Raw genomic sequence first — 17,500 nt, forward strand, 5'->3', positions numbered from 1 at the left:
CACCCCACCTGCTTCGTCTGCAGCCTGTGCAGGTACAGTACTGTGCCGACGCCGTCTCGCCCGTCCCCCCAAATGCATATCGTGACTTCTTGGGGACAGACTGGGATCTTGTTGAGCTCATCGTTTATAAAGTAGCTCTCAAGTAAAACATAAAGTGTGCATGGAAGTGAGGGGATAACACTGGAGAGGAGAGGAGAGATGTGGAGAGGGGAAGGGGAGGAGGGGGATTAGAGGGAAGGAGAGGAGAGATCTTGTTTAATGCAGACAGACAGACAGACAGACAGACAGACAGACAGACAGACAGACAGACAGACAGACAGTTCTCATCTACAGTGTGTGTTGTGTTTAACATAACATTGCTGTATATTCTCTGCTTCCTGCCTCTGTCCAGAACAGTGTGCTGTTGTGTCTCTGATGTGGTCATGTGGCCTCCAGCCGCTGGCTGCAAAACTGACCACAGATACGCAACGTCAGGGGCGTGTGTACAGTATGTGTACAGTACCGTGTGTGTGTGTGTGTGTGTGGGGGGGGGGGGGGCAGCTCGAGGCTGAAGGCCGTTCCTTTCAGCTCCATCTGGTCGCTGTCGCCATCGTTCACGTTACTTCATCCTTCCATCCATAACTCCTCCTCCATCGTCTCTTCCACCCTATAGCATCTCTCTTCCATCCATAACTCCTCCTCCATCGTCTCTTCCACCCTATAGCATCTCTCTTCCCTCCTCATCGTCTTCATCATCGCCACCTTCCTCTTCTTTATATGATGTGATGATTGATTGATTGATTCTTTATTTAAGTGTCATGCTTCCGAAGAAGCCCAGCCCATATGGACTTACAGGACACCTTTTACAGTTTACACAATTACAATAAATGACAATAAACCAACAGTTCGCAAATAATTTGATCAAGTGAATACTAAAATAACTGATACACCCAAGATTCTTATATATAGTTTGCCGTTAGATTAATAAACTGAACCTATAATAATGACATGTCCATCATTCATTATCCTCTACCTCATCCATCCTCAGTTTCCAGTTTCAGTTTTTCAGACGTTCTTTTTCTCCAAAGAGCATAGTTCAATGAAAGCCAGCGGGCTCACTGCTGAGGACAGAAATAGCTTCTGAGACCAGAGCATTAAATATGTATATACACACACGCACGCACGCACACATAAACGCACGCACACATAAACGCACGCACACACAGATAGTCATGTCAACTCAGGCTAACAGATTCTTGTCACAGCATGTACTAGTCTGCAGCAGTATGCTGTGGGCACCCACTGTATACTGCATGTAAAACATTGTGTACACACACACACACACACACACACACACACACACACACACACACACACACACACACACATGCGGGCACGCACACACAAAGGGAGGCATTAATTGTTCCTCTACGTACAGTGGAAATGGGTATAATAGGTCGTTCTGGAAAGTTTGGGACAGCGGTTTGGCATCCAGAGAGTGTGTGTTCACAGTTTGACATCGAACGGGCCAACAGTGCCGGAGATTAGCTGTACGCAAACAGATGGACGGACACACACACGGACGGAGTGCAAAACATACATACCTTCAGCTTGGTGGAGACCAGAGCCATAGAGTAAGACAGAGTTACGAAAACTCGGCCACTCCTACATATACTTCTATTGAGAATGGGGACAACAAATAGGGACATGTCCTGGACCGGAAGTAGGCAGAAATGAATTGGACCCAGGCAACAGCCCAGCTTTAATGATCTTAAATCCCTTTATTTTAGATTGTTTTGTAGTAATCGTACAACATAAACATTACAGAGACTTTAGTTGTTACTGTACAATACTTTAAAACAGTAAAATTGCTCTTATTCGCGCCACCCTCGTTGAAAACAATGTATGGGCCTGTGGCCCTGAACTTCAACCTCTACTGTGCACTGGCAGAGACTCTACCCTCCCTATGGGCCTGTGGCCCTGAACTTCAACCTCTACTGTGCACTGGCAGAGACTCTACCCTCCCTATGGGCCCGTGGCCCTGAACAGAGACTCTACTCTCCCTATGGGCCCGTGGCCCTGAACAGAGACTCTTCCCTATGGGCCCGTGGCCCTGAACAGAGACTCTACCCTCCCTATGGGCCCGTGGCCCTGAACAGAGACTCTACCCTCCCTATGGGCCCGTGGCCCTGAACAGAGACTCTACCCTCCCTATGGGCCCGTGGCCCTGAACCTCAACAGGGGACTAAAGGGATTATTGCTGCTGTGTCTCTTTAAACAGGCTTCCGTAAGCCTTTTAGCCTCCACTTCATTCCCTCAGCCTCTCCTTTTAGCCTCCACTTCATTCCCTCAGCCTCTCCTTTTAGCCTCCACTTCATTCCCTCAGCCTCTCCACTTCATCCCCTCAGCCTCTCCACTTCATTCCCTCAGCCTCTCCACTTCATTCCCTCAGCCTCTCCACTTCATTCCCTCAGCCTCTCCTTTTAGCCTCCACTTCATTCCCTCAGCCTCTCCTTTTAGCCTCCACTTCATTCCCTCAGCCTCTCCACTTCATTCCCTCAGCCTCTCCACTTCATTCCCTCAGCCTCTCCTTTTAGCCTCCACTTCATTCCCTCAGCCTCTCCACTTCATCCCCTCAGCCTCTCCACTTCATTCCCTCAGCCTCTCCACTTCATTCCCTCAGCCTCTCCACTTCATTCCCTCAGCCTCTCCTTTTAGCATCCACTTCATTCCCTCAGCCTCTCCACTTCATTCCCTCAGCCTCTCCACTTCATTCCCTCAGCCTCTCCACTTCATTCCCTCAGCCTCTCCACTTCATTCCCTCAGCCTCTCCACTTCATTCCCTCAGCCTCTCCTTTTAGCCTCCACTTCATTCCCTCAGCCTCTCCACTTCATCCCCTCAGCCTCTCCACTTCATTCCCTCAGCCTCTCCACTTCATTCCCTCAGCCTCTCCACTTCATTCCCTCAGCCTCTCCACTTCATCCCCTCAGCCTCTCCACTTCATTCCCTCAGCCTCTCCACTTCATTCCCTCAGCCTCTCCACTTCATCCCCTCAGCCTCTCCACTTCATTCCCTCAGCCTCTCCACTTCATTCCCTCAGCCTCTCCGCTCACAAAGAAATCAATCAGATGCATCGCCTAAAAAAAAAACTGAACGCGGCAGAGAGCAGCATATCATGATACGACTTACTTCATGTTATGGGAGCTGTGTTCCTGCCACTTATCTGGTATGTGTGTGTGTGTGTGTGTGTGTGTGTGTGTGTGTGTGTGTGTGTGTGTGTGTGTGTGTGTGTGTGTGTGTGTGTGTGTGTGTGTGTGTGTGTGTGTGTGTGTGTGTGTGTGTGTGTGTGTGTGTGCGTGTACGTACGTGTGAAAAGAGAGACAGAGAGAGAGGTGGGAGAAAAAGCAGGAAGATACATCGTCAAAACCTTGTATGTCCAAGACAGATGATTTTCAGGATTTGAAAAAAAAAACAGTGTTCCATTGGATTCAATGTGCTTTAGTCATTCACACGCTATTGCTAATATTTTTCATTGATTAAATACTCAGACAGGGACAGATGAGAACCCCATGTTGGGCAGTTGAAATGTGCATTATAGTCAAATGGCTGTAGTACCGTGCAGCTGACATGATTGTCCAAACCTTACAAAAGTGAGTTGCGAGCCTTTGCTTTTCTTCATGGTATCTGTTAGTTTAACAGATTGGCTCAGCACCAAGATCGGAGGATGTGCGCTGTTCTATTTCATTCATAAAATAAAATAAAAACCTGATCACCAAAAAAAGAAAGATATAGCAGCAGCGAGTAAGACAGAATATGTGTGTCTGACTCTGAACGAGAGAGAAGACAGTGGAACAGTGAGGATGCAAGGAGTAGAGGTTGAGAAGGTGAAGGAGTTTAAATACCTATGGGCAACTATCCAAAAATAATGAGGAGTGCGGACGAGAGGTGAAGAACAGAGTGGAGGCAAGGTGGAGCGGAAGTGTCAGGACTCAGGAGTGATTTGTGACAGAATGGTACCAGCGAGAGTGAGAGGGAAGATGTATAAGAGAGTAGTGAGAGCAGCCATGCGCCGTACGGCTTGGAAACGGTGGCACTGACGAAGAGACAGGAGGCTGAGGTGGAGGTGGCGGAACTGAGGATTACCTTTAGGAGTGACAAGGATTGACAGGATCAGAAATGACTACAGTAGAGAGGATCAGCCCAGGTTAGAAAGTTTGGAGAAATAACAAGAGGCGATATAGGCTGAGATGGTTTGGGCATGTGCAGAGGAGAGATGAGGGAGGGGTGCATTTGGGAAAAGTGAAAACGGAAGATGTACAAGCTCACAAGCATGTCACATCGCTATGCGTTGTGAGCTTGTAGATAACACTGACATAGGATAAAGAACGCCACAAATTTATGAAAAAAAACGCAATCAGTAGACAAGATAAAAGGTGGAAGGGAGATTGTGAGAGAGGCAGAAGAAGGGAAAAACTGGTGGACCCCAAATAATTAACACTAAGATCTTATTGATAATATATCATTAATATAAAAAATTATGTATAAAAAACTAAAACTTGTATATTGCTTTAAAACCTTGAAAAATGAGTTTTCATCGTGATACAGTAAATAGGAAATGACACAATCGATTGCTTGATCGTTAAAATACACAATGCTCTGAAAATGCACACAGCTGTTTTTTGAGTGCCTCCTATGCCCAGCTTTGTGTACCAAATAACGATGATTTGATTGGCTGAGCACGGAATGTGATGTATGATGATGTATGACGATAAGAACGCTCCTTACTTCACACAAGTGTGATTTATGATGCGAAGCCCGCGGAGCTAGTTCAGGCAGGCAACTCGCGAGCGCGCCTACCTGATCAGGTGACTAGTCTCATGCACTCTTTATCTGATCAGAGTGGCTATTTAAACCTGCCTACCTGCTCATTCCTGGCTTGTTTCCTGCTGTGCGGTCATGCGCCGCTGCTGCTGTCTCCCTGCCTCGCTCGCTGCTAACCTGCAGCAAATCCCACCGCCTCCCCAGCATCCATCTGTATACAGGCTCTGTTTCTAGATCCCTCTGCATGGGGGTCTTATTCATTCCCTGTAATTCTACTTGGCTTATAATTTAAAATGTTAATGTTACAAGGGAATGAATTGGGACAGAGCCTTGACGCCAATCTATGCTTCATATATCTAGGCTCAATTATGCTTAATAAATATATATTCTAAATTCACACTAAGAGTGTGTGTATATATATATATATATATATATATATATATATATATATACACACACACACAAGTTTGCCCTGACTCAGAAAAGCTGGTTTAGTAGATCAGTATGCAGCCCATAGCTCTCCTCTAATAAGTGGTTCATAGTGAAACAACAGTAGTTGTGTTGTGTGGGTGAGCGCTCTGGAAGCCCAGGGCAGCAACTCATTATGCTCTGTTTAATCACTGAGCAGCCAGCCAGGTGAGGTGCTCGAGGTCCAGTCAACAGCCTCTGAACTGAAGCCACTGTCTGTGGGAACAGCAGAGAGTCAACAGCCTCTGAACTGAAGCCACTGCCTGTGGGAACAGCAGAGAGTCAACAGCCTCTGAACTGAAGCCACTGTCTGTGGGAACAGCAGAGAGTCAACAGCCTCTGAACTGAAGCCACTGCATGTGGGAACAGCAGAGAGTCAACAGCCTCTGAACTGAAGCCACTGTCTGTGGGAACAGCAGAGAGTCAACAGCCTCTGAACTGAAGCCACTGTCTGTGGGAACAGCAGAGAGTCAACAGCCTCTGAACTGAAGCCACTGTCTGTGGGAACAGCAGAGAGTCAACAGCCTCTGAACTGAAGCCACTGTCTGTGGGAACAGCAGAGAGTCAACAGCCTCTGAACTGAAGCCACTGTCTGTGGGAACAGCAGAGAGCTACTGTAGGCAGCGTGCGCTCAGCTCCGCAGACCCCGTCAGCGGGTCCGCTGGTGTGTGTCCGTCTGCGGGATTAGGGCCTGTCTGCCACGCAGGCAGCCATGTTTCTGACTCAATCCCCTCATTATTTCCATGTTTACACTTAATGTACACATACTGAGACCAACGGCGCGCTTAATAATCGGAAACGTGTGTGTGTGTCTGTGTGCGTGTGCGTGTGCGTGTGTGTGTTCTCTCTCAGGAAGCCGTTTCCCATCGGGGACAGAGTGACATTCAGTGGGAAGGACTGCGTCTGCCAGCAGTGCTCTCACACGCTCGTCAAACCCAACCAACCCATCAAGATCCACGGGCCAAGTCGTAAGTTTAGACCACATAACAATGCCAATTACAAACTGTACATAATGTCATAATTATGGTCAAATTAGTAACTATTACTGTAAGTCAGAGGATTCATGTCCTCTCTAGGAGGTCTCGCCTCCTGAGTCTGTTGTGCTTCACTGGGTCCCATTGTTTTTGAGCGGTGCCAAACCGCTCCAATGAGTGACTGAGTGTGTATGTCTGTCTGTATGTATGTCTGAGGCCTCAAAAGCTGCAATACCGCTGCGTGGTCTAAAGTGGCACTGTTGAGCAGCCTAAAGTGCCATTCACACTGAGCACTATGGGCTCTATTTTCATCCATGCTAAACCCCTTATCCCTAAACTATTTTGCCTTTTTTTTTACTATTTTAAAAATACGTTTTGAATAGTTGAAGTAGCCGATCTACTTGGACACATTGTGAGCTTGTAGATTGGCTATTTTAACTATTCAAAATGTTTATCAAAATAGTAAAAAAGGCGAAAATAGAGCCCTCGAACTATAACCGCCGCCAGCCAGCCATGTTGTTGAGCAGCCTGCCCCACTCAGTTCACAGGGGTGTGATTATTTTCCTTTGAGGTCCTCGTTCTTACATTTGACAAAACTGAGACTCCCCACACATGTATGCCTCCCCACATGCATACTGTGTTTCAGACATTCTATCCACTTATAGCCTACTCGTATAATAGCAAAAATAGCCAATCTATAAGCTCACAATGCATTGCATCGCAAGGTGTGTTGTGAAGTTGTGCATTCATTGCTATAGTGCTACTTTTTTAAAGATTTCTTTTTTTTTTTACATTGTTAATTAATGTGCTCCACAATGAGGTTACATGTGGACGTTAGGTACAGTATGATTTTGCAGAACATCATGTTTAAGATTATAAAACAGACAAGGCACACACCACCTATGTACTGATTATATTGTATACTAGTTATTCCCCAGAATATCAAGATCTGTCAAATTATCTCCATTGCTTTACTGAGCTGTCAAGTATACAGTATACAGTTACGGTGAAGTCATTTTCCGTACAAGCTCCCACAAAATTTCAGTTCCAGAGCAATAATCATAAAGAAAGGGAAAATGTCAAATGCCAAATCAACAACATCAAATATACATTTGGTGTGTGAGAAAAAGAAAAACATTAAATAAAGATAAGGCAGAGGACCTCAGTCGCTCGTGCAAGTACGAGACATTAAATATGTATTAAATATGTATACAGTAATACAAGCCAAGAACGAACGGCACAGTAAAAGTCTGATACAGTTAGATGAACACTGTGCAGTACGTTTAACCCATTAAGACCGGGAACGCGTCTGTGTCACCATTTAATCACTTTAACCATTATTATAAACATCAGCCGTTGAACAATAGCAGATATCCAAGCTATATACGAGCTTGTAGATCTGCTATTTTTGAGAAATCGTGAAAATCGTGTGCAAATCTTTGGATATTATTTTCACAGCGAAGGTTTTTAACTTAAATCTTTGCTTCTGGGGGGTCCCTGGAACTAAATATTTTCAGATGGGGGTCCGTGGCAAAATTCAGATAACTTTGGGGATCCTTGACGTGTAAAAGTTTGAGCACCACTGATATGTTTTTCAGAAAACTGTCAGACATTTTGTAGAATTTGGTCTCAGGTCTTAACACTGTACAGTTGTACAATAGTACAGTACGTTTAATAAAAGCTATAGTGTCTCCGGTAAACATGGAGAGAGTCATAGTGTATATAAACTATATATGCTCTCTCCCCTGTGCCCTCTCTTGCTGTATTTTATTGCTCTGGCTGTAGCAAAGCATTTGATGTGGAATTTGGAGCAGGCTCATAAACTGATGCTCTGGGGTGTGTCCACTGATAAACAGTGTGTCAGTACCTCTTTATGTATATTTACCCTATGTCTCCTGAAGTACGTGGACGTATTTACGTGTTCAAGTACCCACACCTGCACTTTTATGCCATATATTGTACATTTCGCTTGCCTAGGCGAATACTGTGTTCTCATGAATATTCAAGCATGTGCGTACGTGCGTGCGTGCGTGCGTGCGTGCGTGCGTGCGTGCGTGCGTGCGTGTGTGTGCATAGGGCTGGGCGTGTACAGTATATACCCCAATGCATGAAGAACAAATCTGTAAAATAAATAATCCTCACATAGAGCCCAGCCAAAATAGCTGATCTACAAGCTAACAGCGCAAAGCAATGCGGACACGTTGTGAGCCTTTAGATCGGCTTTTCCAGCCGCATTACGCCACCACCGTGTTCACAAAACGATAAATCAGGCTTCAGAGGGCTCGTGTTCACGTAACAGATGCTAGGGGCGGCGGCGGTGACTAACTGTCCTCTCTGGACCCGCTCCGCTCAGCGCAGAGTTAAAATCACAACGGCTCCCCGGAGGACGCGAGTACATCACTCTGTGTCGACGGCCAGGCACAGTCTGTCTGCGAGCCTTCGGGACAGAGACAGAGTGCAGAGAGAGAGAGAGAGAGAGAGAGCGGCTGATGAACTGACCCTGGGCAGTGACAGACATCGACTGGAGACTGATGATCTTTTAAACGATCCAATATCCTCCCATCCCCCCACCGGCAAGGAAGGCTGAGCTGATAACCAGGTTGTGTTGCGTTGTGAACATGGGTTCGATTGGCTCCCGGGCAGGCATAGTTTTACTGAGATGAGGTTTAGGGTTAGGATTAAGTTTAGGTGCAAAAACGAGAACTGTCAACCACAGCGACTACTGGCCAATCACCATCCATGGGATCCATAATTTCGCGCCCCCTACAGTATATGTACACACTTGAGGAAGTACCCACTACTGTTGGATCGCACACATAAAACACCTTTTATTTCTTCTCACGCCTTTATACTGCCATCTCCGACTCCTATACCTCATGGTTAGTCCGAATATCATCCCAAATTCCTCTTGAAGCAACATGCCCTCATTTTACATTTGCGTGCGTGCGTGCGTGCGTGCGTGCGTGCGTGCGTGCAGCGTGTGTGAGTGTGTTATGCGGCCTGACCTGGTGACAGGGCAGCATAGTGGAGTGGCCCCTTGGGTTCCCAGCGGCCTCCAGGGAGCACGGAAGGTTAAACAAAGCCAAATGTGTTTAAAATGGAAACAACTGGAGTTCTAATTGTTTCCTGTGAATGACCACTGTTAAACACTGGACCAATAACGTCCGCGAGGGCCTCTTTCCGTGTGTATGCGTGACTGCATGTGTGCACGTGCATGCGTGCACATGTTTGCTCTATGTGAGTGTGTAGTGGACGTGTGTATTGATGCAGCGTGTTTCAGCCCTGCAGCCTCTCGACTGATATTTGCTTTCTGTCTGCATTAAATCATGTTTAGCTGTGCTCAGGTTTCGGGATCAAGCTGCACTGATTTGCATTAGTAACACTATTGATTAAGCAGATGGGGTTGTGTCAATGCAAGGAAACCACACTTGGGAATGCGGAAGGTGCTTAAGGATGCACAAGTACATCTCTGTGCCCCTTTCTCTGTCCTCTCTCTCCACTGAGTATCTGTCTCTGACTAGTCTTGCGTGGCCAGACTGTTGTCTCTCTTAATTCCGTCATACAGTCTGGACTCTGGAGCAACAGAAGCTCTGATCATGAGTCAAATTTAAAGCGGAAGTGAAGCCTCCTCCCCACTTCCATTTCGTCTTTACAGTCACGCAAATGTATCCTAATATAAATAGAAATCATCTAAACATGTTTGCTGCTTAGCAGAAATGGAAATAAAAAAGCTCTAAAGATAGGCTATTTAGCCTGGGCCATGGCTCAGTGGTCCAGGCACCTTGGCTGGTAATCCAGTCTGGCAGTGTGCCGCGGGTTCGACTCCCGATCCCGACGGCCTTTACTGCATGTCTTCCCCCCCATCTCTCTCCATTTCCTGTCAGCCTACTGTCTGTCCCTCCATAAAATATATAAAATAAAGGCGAAAGCCACAAAAAAAAAAAAAAACGATTTACTAGCTATTTATTCGGATTTCTGGAGATGTAGTTCTAGACTCTATATAGGCGCATTCAATAGTTGTCTGGTTACGCGAGACTAGTCTCTGACTGTCCCTCGCTCTCTCCTCTGTCTGTCTGTCTGTCTGTCTGTCTGTCTGTGCGCAGACTGTGCTGGTTGTGGGGATGAGATCAAGCAGGGTCAGTCTCTGCTGGCGTTGGAGAAACAGTGGCATGTCAGCTGCTTTAGATGTCAGACCTGCAACCTGGTCCTGACTGGAGAGTACATCAGCAAGTGAGTGTGCACACACACACACACATACACACACGTGTAAGCATACACAACATACGCACACACATTTAGCCTACTTTTTATGAGAATCCTCCCAGGGCAGGAACAATTTGCACATTTTGAGACCACATTACACATTTTCATATCGTGCTACACGCCTCATTTGACTCCATTTGAAATCATCAAACAAACAGTGTGTAGATCCAATTTCACTGCGTAAACATGCATGGTTTGCTCTCTTGCAGGGACGGCGTGCCGTACTGCGAGGCTGATTACCACGCCCAGTACGGGGTGAAATGTGAGACTTGCATTAAATACATCAGTGGACGAGTTCTGGAGGTAAGGATGGCGAAGGATCTCGCTTTCATTATCCGTGTGTGAGGCCGCAACGGCCGGGGCGGAGATCATGTTTTTACTACTGTCCGTGAGTGAGTGAGTGAGTGAGTGAGTGAGTGAGTGAGTGAGTGAGTGAGTGAGTGAGTGAGTGAGTGAGTGAGTGAGTGAGTGAGTGAGTGAGTGAGTGAGTGAGTGAGTGAGTGAGTGAGTGAGTGAGTGAGTGAGTGAGTGAGTGAGTGAGCGAGCGAGCGAGCGAGCGAGCGAGCGGACCTAATCTTGCAACCACTGGAGCTGTCGATGCCAAACCTTTTATTCGCACTGTCAATAGAACTAGGAAGACACCTTGAATATTATTTCCAAATCCGTTAACAAACTATTTTATTTAGCATTCTTTGTGCTCAAAACACCGTTTATATCTCTGGCCAAACAGGCTTTCTGTATTAGCTCAACAGTACACATTTTCTACTGTGCGTGTGAATCCCGGGTAGGACATGAAAGTTACACATTGCAGCATGTATAAGAAGTGGTTAACCACACACTGATACAGCGATGAAGACATGGTCACCTGGGGGTTTACAGTGCTGATTGAGAGCGTTATCACACTGGAATAGTGGCGTATATAATCCTCATCATCCTCAGTGTTTGCTTAAACCCTGCTGAGCTGTTCCAATAAAGGGTGGAAGTGAGTTTAAACTTTGAATCCCACTTGACTGTGCCAAAACAAGCTCATCTGTGCTGGGCCCGTTGCTGCTGTGCTAGCCTAGTTAAGGCATTGTGTTATCCATCATTGTGGTTATTTAGGTGACAAGCTTTCAAGCCTGCAACAAAAACACAATTTAGGTGCAGAAGCATTGAGCTAATGACGCAAATACTGTACATGAGGGCAAAGCAAGTTTATTCATGTAACATAATTATTTCAACAACAATGCAATTCAAACTGTGTTTTTTTTGCTTTACACAAAACATTAATAGCAATAAGACAAAGCAATAGAAAATAAGAATGAGCAAACATTTGCAATAATACAATTTGTGCCTACCACATGGGCTCTGATGCTTGACAGATATTCCCCAGCTGGATTCCCAGCAGGCTAGACTATTTGCTGTATGTGACTCCCCTACATGATCTCAATGTGTTTATTCTTTTTAGGAAATAAATAAAAGGCACCTCCCTGCAACGAAACAAAGCAATACCTATAAAAAGAAAACAGAAAACACGGCAGTGGCCTGGGCCGTGGCTCAGCGGTCCAGGCACCTTGGCTGGTAATCCAGTCTGGCAGTGTGCCGCGGGTTCGACTCCCGATCCCGACTTCCTTTACTGCATGTCACCCCCTCATCTCTCTCCCCATTTCCTGTCAGCCTACTGTCTGTCCCTCCATAAAAAATATAAAATAAAGGCGAAAGCCACACAAAAATAACATAAAAAGAAAAGAAAAAACACGGCAGCAAACAGAAAAGCATTCAGCATTGATTTGAAACAACAGAGTTGTGTAGCAGACCTGCATGCAGTTGTCTGGAAGTTTGTCTCAGATATGTGGTGCATAAAAACTGCTGCTTCATTTTAATTTTGAAGGAAACATATTTCATATTTCATTCGCTTTGGCTGACTGCGAACCATGCTGCATATCTTTTGTGTTTCAATTTATATTTTGGCAGAGCAAAAGGGTGTCAAAGCGAGATCCACTCGTAATTCCGCCGGCACATTTTTTCCGACAACGTGGCTTTGCGTGCGGTTAAGGTTAACACTGAATGAGTGGATAAATTGGGGGAGACTAAAAGTGTAAACCTCCTGCCTTCCGTGCCTACCTGAGGGATACTGGATTTCAGAGAGAGAGAGAGAGAGAGAGAGAGAGAGAGAGAGAGAGAGAGAGAGAGAGAGAGAGAGAGAGAGAGAGAGAGAGAGAGAGAGAGAGAGAGAGAGAGAGAGAGAGAGAGAGAGAGAGAGAGAGAGAGAGAGAGAGAGAGAGAGAGAGAGAGAGAGAGAGAGAGAGAGAGAGAGAGAGATACACACAGAATAGAAGATCTGTTATGGAACGATGTGTTCTCGTGCTAAGAGGTATTTTAAAAAGAGATGAGGGAAGGAGTCTGAGGCTAGAAGGAGTCTGACATGGAGGAGAGGAGGCTAGAAGGAGTCTGACATGGAGGAGGGGAGGGGGAGGCTAGAAGGAGTCTGACATGGAGGAGGGGAGGGGGAGGCTAGAAGGAGTCTGACATGGAGGAGGGGAGGCTAGAAGGAGTCTGACATGGAGGAGGGGAGGCTAGAAGGGGTCTGACATGGAGGAGAGGAGGCTAGAACGGGGTCTGACATGGAGGAGGGGAGGGGGGGCTAGAAGGAGTCTGACATGGAGGAGAGGAGGCTAGAAGGAGTCTGACATGGAGGAGAGGAGGCTAGAAGGAGTCTGACATGGAGGAGGGGAGGGGGAGGCTAGAAGGAGTCTGACATGGAGGAGGGGAGGCTAGAAGGGGTCTGACATGGAGGAGGGGAGGGGGGGGCTAGAAGGAGTCTGACATGCAGGAGAGGAGGCTAGAAGAAGTCTGACATGGAGGAGGGGAGGGGGAGGCTAGAAGGAGTCTGACATAGAGGAGGGGAGGCTAGAAGGAGTCTGACATGGAGGAGAGGAGAGGAGGCTAGAAGGAGTCTGACATGGAGGAGGGGAGGGGGAGGCTAGAAGGAGTCTGACATGGAGGAGGGGAGGGGGAGGCTAGAAGGAGTCTGACATGGAGGAGGGGAGGGGGAGGCTAGAGCGCTGAGGACTGAGGAGAGACGAGTCCAAACTAAGAGCAAGTGGATGCACACACACATGCATTGGCATGCACACGTACAGTATAAAATACACACAGGGGGCTGTGTTGTCCCCGTGCTGCTCTGCTTGTCACAGTGGTTCGTGTAAAGTGCTTTGTTCCTCTGTTCCCTGCTCTATTTATAGACAGTGGGACATGTCAGCCGCGTGCGCACACGTGTGTGTGTGTGTGTGTGTGTGTGTGTGTGTGTGTGTGTGTGTGTGTGTGTGTGTGTGTGTGTGTGTGTGTGTGTGTGTGTGTGTGTGTGTGTGTGTGTGTGTGTGTGTGTGTGTGTGTGTGCATTCGCGTATGTACCTGCAAATGTGTGTGCCTACATACATATGACATATCTCTGCTGTCGGGGAGAAACCACTTATAACTCCAAAATGTTAATTTTTCAGGAAATTAAAAATATATATTTTTCAGGAAACAAAGAAAAACATATGTTTTGAAAACAAAGCAATACTGCCTCATAAAAGTTGGTATTGTGACTTTATATATTGTCATTACTTGCATGATGTCACGGTGCCGGGCAGAGAAGGTGTAGGACCCACGTGCAGATAGTAGCAGCGGAGGCAGAATTCAGGTGCAAGATCCAGGTTTTATTAACAATGCAGGTAACATGGAACTGGCACGAGGAAACACAAGGAACTACTAGGAACATGTAGGCTCAAAAACAGGACTGAACACACAAGGGCATATAAATAGACAAGGGATAACTAGACACAGGTGAACACCACTGACGATCAACACTGGGATAGGCTGGGGAACAAGGGGGACACAGGTGGACACAGGTGGAAACTACAAAATCACAGTAACACAAAGAAGTAAAACACTAACTAACTAAAAACCAAGGAACACATGAAAATCCAAAACATGTCACGGAACGTGACACATGAGAGGAGTTAGCTGCTTTAGCTGGCAGACAGTTTGAGGGTCCAATGGAGTTAAGAGGTTTTGTCCGAAGCGCTTTTTAATACTCTTCATTGGTTCAATATTTTTTATAACCAACACACTGTCTGTCTGTGTGTCTGTCTGTGTGTCTGTCTGTCTGTCTGTCTGTCTGTCTGTCTGTCTGTCGGCTGTGCGTGCGTGCGTGCGTGCGTGCGTGCGTGCGTGCGTGCGTGCGTGCGTGCGTGCGTGCATGCGCGTGTGTGTGTGTGCGTGCGTACGTGTGTGTGTGTGTGTGTGTGTGTGTGTGTGTGTGTGTGTGTGTGTGTGTGTGTGTGTGTGTGTGTGTGTGTGTGTGTGTGTGTGTGTGTGTGTGTGTGTGTGTGTGTGTGTGTGTGTGTGTGTGTGTGTGTGTGTGTGTGTGTGTGTGTGTGTGTGTCATTAGGCCTGTTCCTTCCTATGCAGCTGCACAGAGCTCTGCTGTTGTCTGGCGTCTGAATAGGAGTTCAGGCTTCAGTCCAGCCACCACAGTCTGAGCTTGTTACTTTAATGAGAAGATAAGATGGAGGGAAGACCAAGGAAAGTAAGACAGAGAGAGAGAGACAGAGAGAGAGAGAGAGAGAGAGAGAGAGAGAGAGAGAGAGAGACAACCTTTTCTGCTTTTCATGCTTTTTTTCTTTCCTTCCTTTGCTCGAAAAGGGAGAGCAAGAGAGACAGGCGGTCAAGAAGAGAGACACATGGACAAAGGTTTCTCCCTCTCGTTTCCTTAATTTGTTTCCTGTCTTCCTCCATCCTGTCCTTCTTGTGTCAGTCCTGCAGTAAATATAGCCTCCCATTAATGCCGACCAGGGAGAGAGAGAGAGAGAGAGAGAGAGAGAGAGAGGAGCCCTCCTTAGACACGAGACGGAAAACGAACACGGCTTCCGGTGTCCGTTGTCCTTTCACCGTCACCTGAGAAGCAGAGAGAGAGACAGAGAGAGAGAGAGAGAGAGAGCCGGTGTAGATTCATTGTAGAGAATAATCTCATGTTGTATATGTTTACGGATGAGATTGTGTTTCATAGATGGCTTATCAGAGACGCGCTTGTTTGAAGACGTCCGATTTGCAGGAGATCAAATGAAGGTATCAGTGTGATAAGGCCGGAAAACACTGGGATGCTAACAGGAAGCTGTCGATGCATGTGGCATCCAATAACATATGTGCAGTCAGATATAAGAACGCACTCCATGTGGGGGGTGGGGGTGGGGGGGGGGGGGTGGGGCAGTGGCTCCAGGACGTTGAGCGATCCCGGGTCCTCCTCCTTGCTTCATGTCAAAGTGTCCTTGAGCGAAGGAATGTATAACCCTAACTGCTTCCGATGAGCAGATTGGTTCCTTGCATGATTGCCTAAGATCATTTACCACACACACACACACACACACACACACACACACACACACACACACACACACACACACACACAGAAGCGCCTGTGCGTGAAGTGGTCGACCACACCCTGGCACTCTTTCACACGCGGAGGTCTCCGCATGCTCGGACTCCTCGACACAGGCCTGGTGTCAGCAGGGCGTCTATAAATAGGACCCTGACTGTAATGACGTGTCAGTGAAGACGGGGAGGTGACAGCCATTGTGACAGCCCAGTGCGGTTCTTCAGAACCGGATGGATCCCTCAGCCCTGCATGCGGAGAGAGAGCGGAGACGTGCACAGCGGAATCCTCGCCGGTCATTTTACTCGGGAGGACGGATGGAATCAAATGGAATCAAAAGGTTGATCTGAACTTATACAGAGTAAAGGGTCGCCTTCTCACTCCCACCATTATGCCCGACTGACTGGACTCGGGGCCAATGCATGTCGTTAACGACTGACTGGACCCGGGGCCAATGCATGTCGTTAACGACTGACTGGACCCGCGGCCAACGCATGTCGTTAACGACTGACTGGACCCGGGGCCAACGCATGTCGTTAACGATGGAAGTTGGGAATACTGTGCATGGTCATCATCATCATACATGTCATGATGACCTCCTTCCTCTCTTCTACGATACGTCCCACGCTGTACCTTCTGTCAGTCTGAACTGCCATTCGGCACACACGCCTCGAGGGCATATGATGAGACACACACACATGACAAGTTTTCGACCAAAATGGCCGGGGCATGGCTTTCTTTTCATGGCAGAGTAACACACACACACACACACACACACACACACACACACACACACACACACACACACACACACACACACACACACACACACACACACACACACAATAATTTGGTAAAGTACAGTATATGTCAAGAATCAAGATAATCAAAGGGGTTTATTTTTCACTCACTCACTCACTCACTCACTCACTCACTCACTCACTCACTCACTCACTCACTCAGGTACAAGTGTAGCAGAGTGGCTCACAACCTCAGCCTGATGGCCTCAAAAGTCCTAATAACTGCCCGAGCTATAGGGAATTCCCTTGGGCTTAGTGGTTAAGATGTTGGCTTTCCATACGGGAGACCCGGGTTCGATCCCTGGGTGTTACACAAGCTGCAGTAAAATCCTTCAACCATACAGGTATACATGCACACACTGCCGGCGGAGGATACCATGCATGGCACCAGCCTGCTCAGCCAGGGTGTCTTGTCATGGTCAAGGACATTAAGCCAGGGAGGAACCGTGCGTGCGTGGATCAAAACCGGGAACCGTATTGGGTTCACTGGACAGCCCCTCTATACTGTACCTCCTCCTGAGCCACACTGCCAGCCCAGACAGACGTATTGGGTTCACTGGACAGCCCCTCTGTACTGTACCTCCTCCTGAACCACACTGGACAGCCCCTCTGTACTGTACCTCCTCCTGAGGTTCACTCGACAGCCCCTCTGTACTGTACCTCCTCCTGAGCCACACTGGACAGCCCCTCTGTACTGTACCTCCTCCTGAGCCACACTGGACAGCCCCTCTGTACTGTACCTCCTCCTGAGCCACACTGGACAGCCCCTCTGTACTGTACCTCCTCCTGAGCCACACTG

The 17,500-nt window shown here is 47.4% G+C and overlaps 1 protein-coding gene across 1 annotated transcript in view; it reads left to right on the forward strand.

Annotated features, from left to right (window-relative positions):
• The window catches only part of ablim3 (actin binding LIM protein family, member 3), a 102,368-nt gene that overhangs the window by 49,790 nt on the left and 35,078 nt on the right, over positions 1–17,500 (forward strand). The window contains exons 3-6 of the mRNA XM_079503457.1: positions 1–32; positions 6,122–6,237; positions 10,347–10,473; positions 10,716–10,809. The exon at positions 1–32 is cut by the window's left edge and continues 152 nt beyond it. Coding sequence (XP_079359583.1) covers positions 1–32; positions 6,122–6,237; positions 10,347–10,473; positions 10,716–10,809 — 369 coding nt within the window. The remainder of the gene's footprint in view (positions 33–6,121; positions 6,238–10,346; positions 10,474–10,715; positions 10,810–17,500) is intronic.

This window comes from Electrona antarctica (genome assembly GCF_951216825.1).
Source record: "Electrona antarctica genome assembly, chromosome: 1".
NCBI lineage: Eukaryota > Metazoa > Chordata > Actinopteri > Myctophiformes > Myctophidae > Electrona > Electrona antarctica.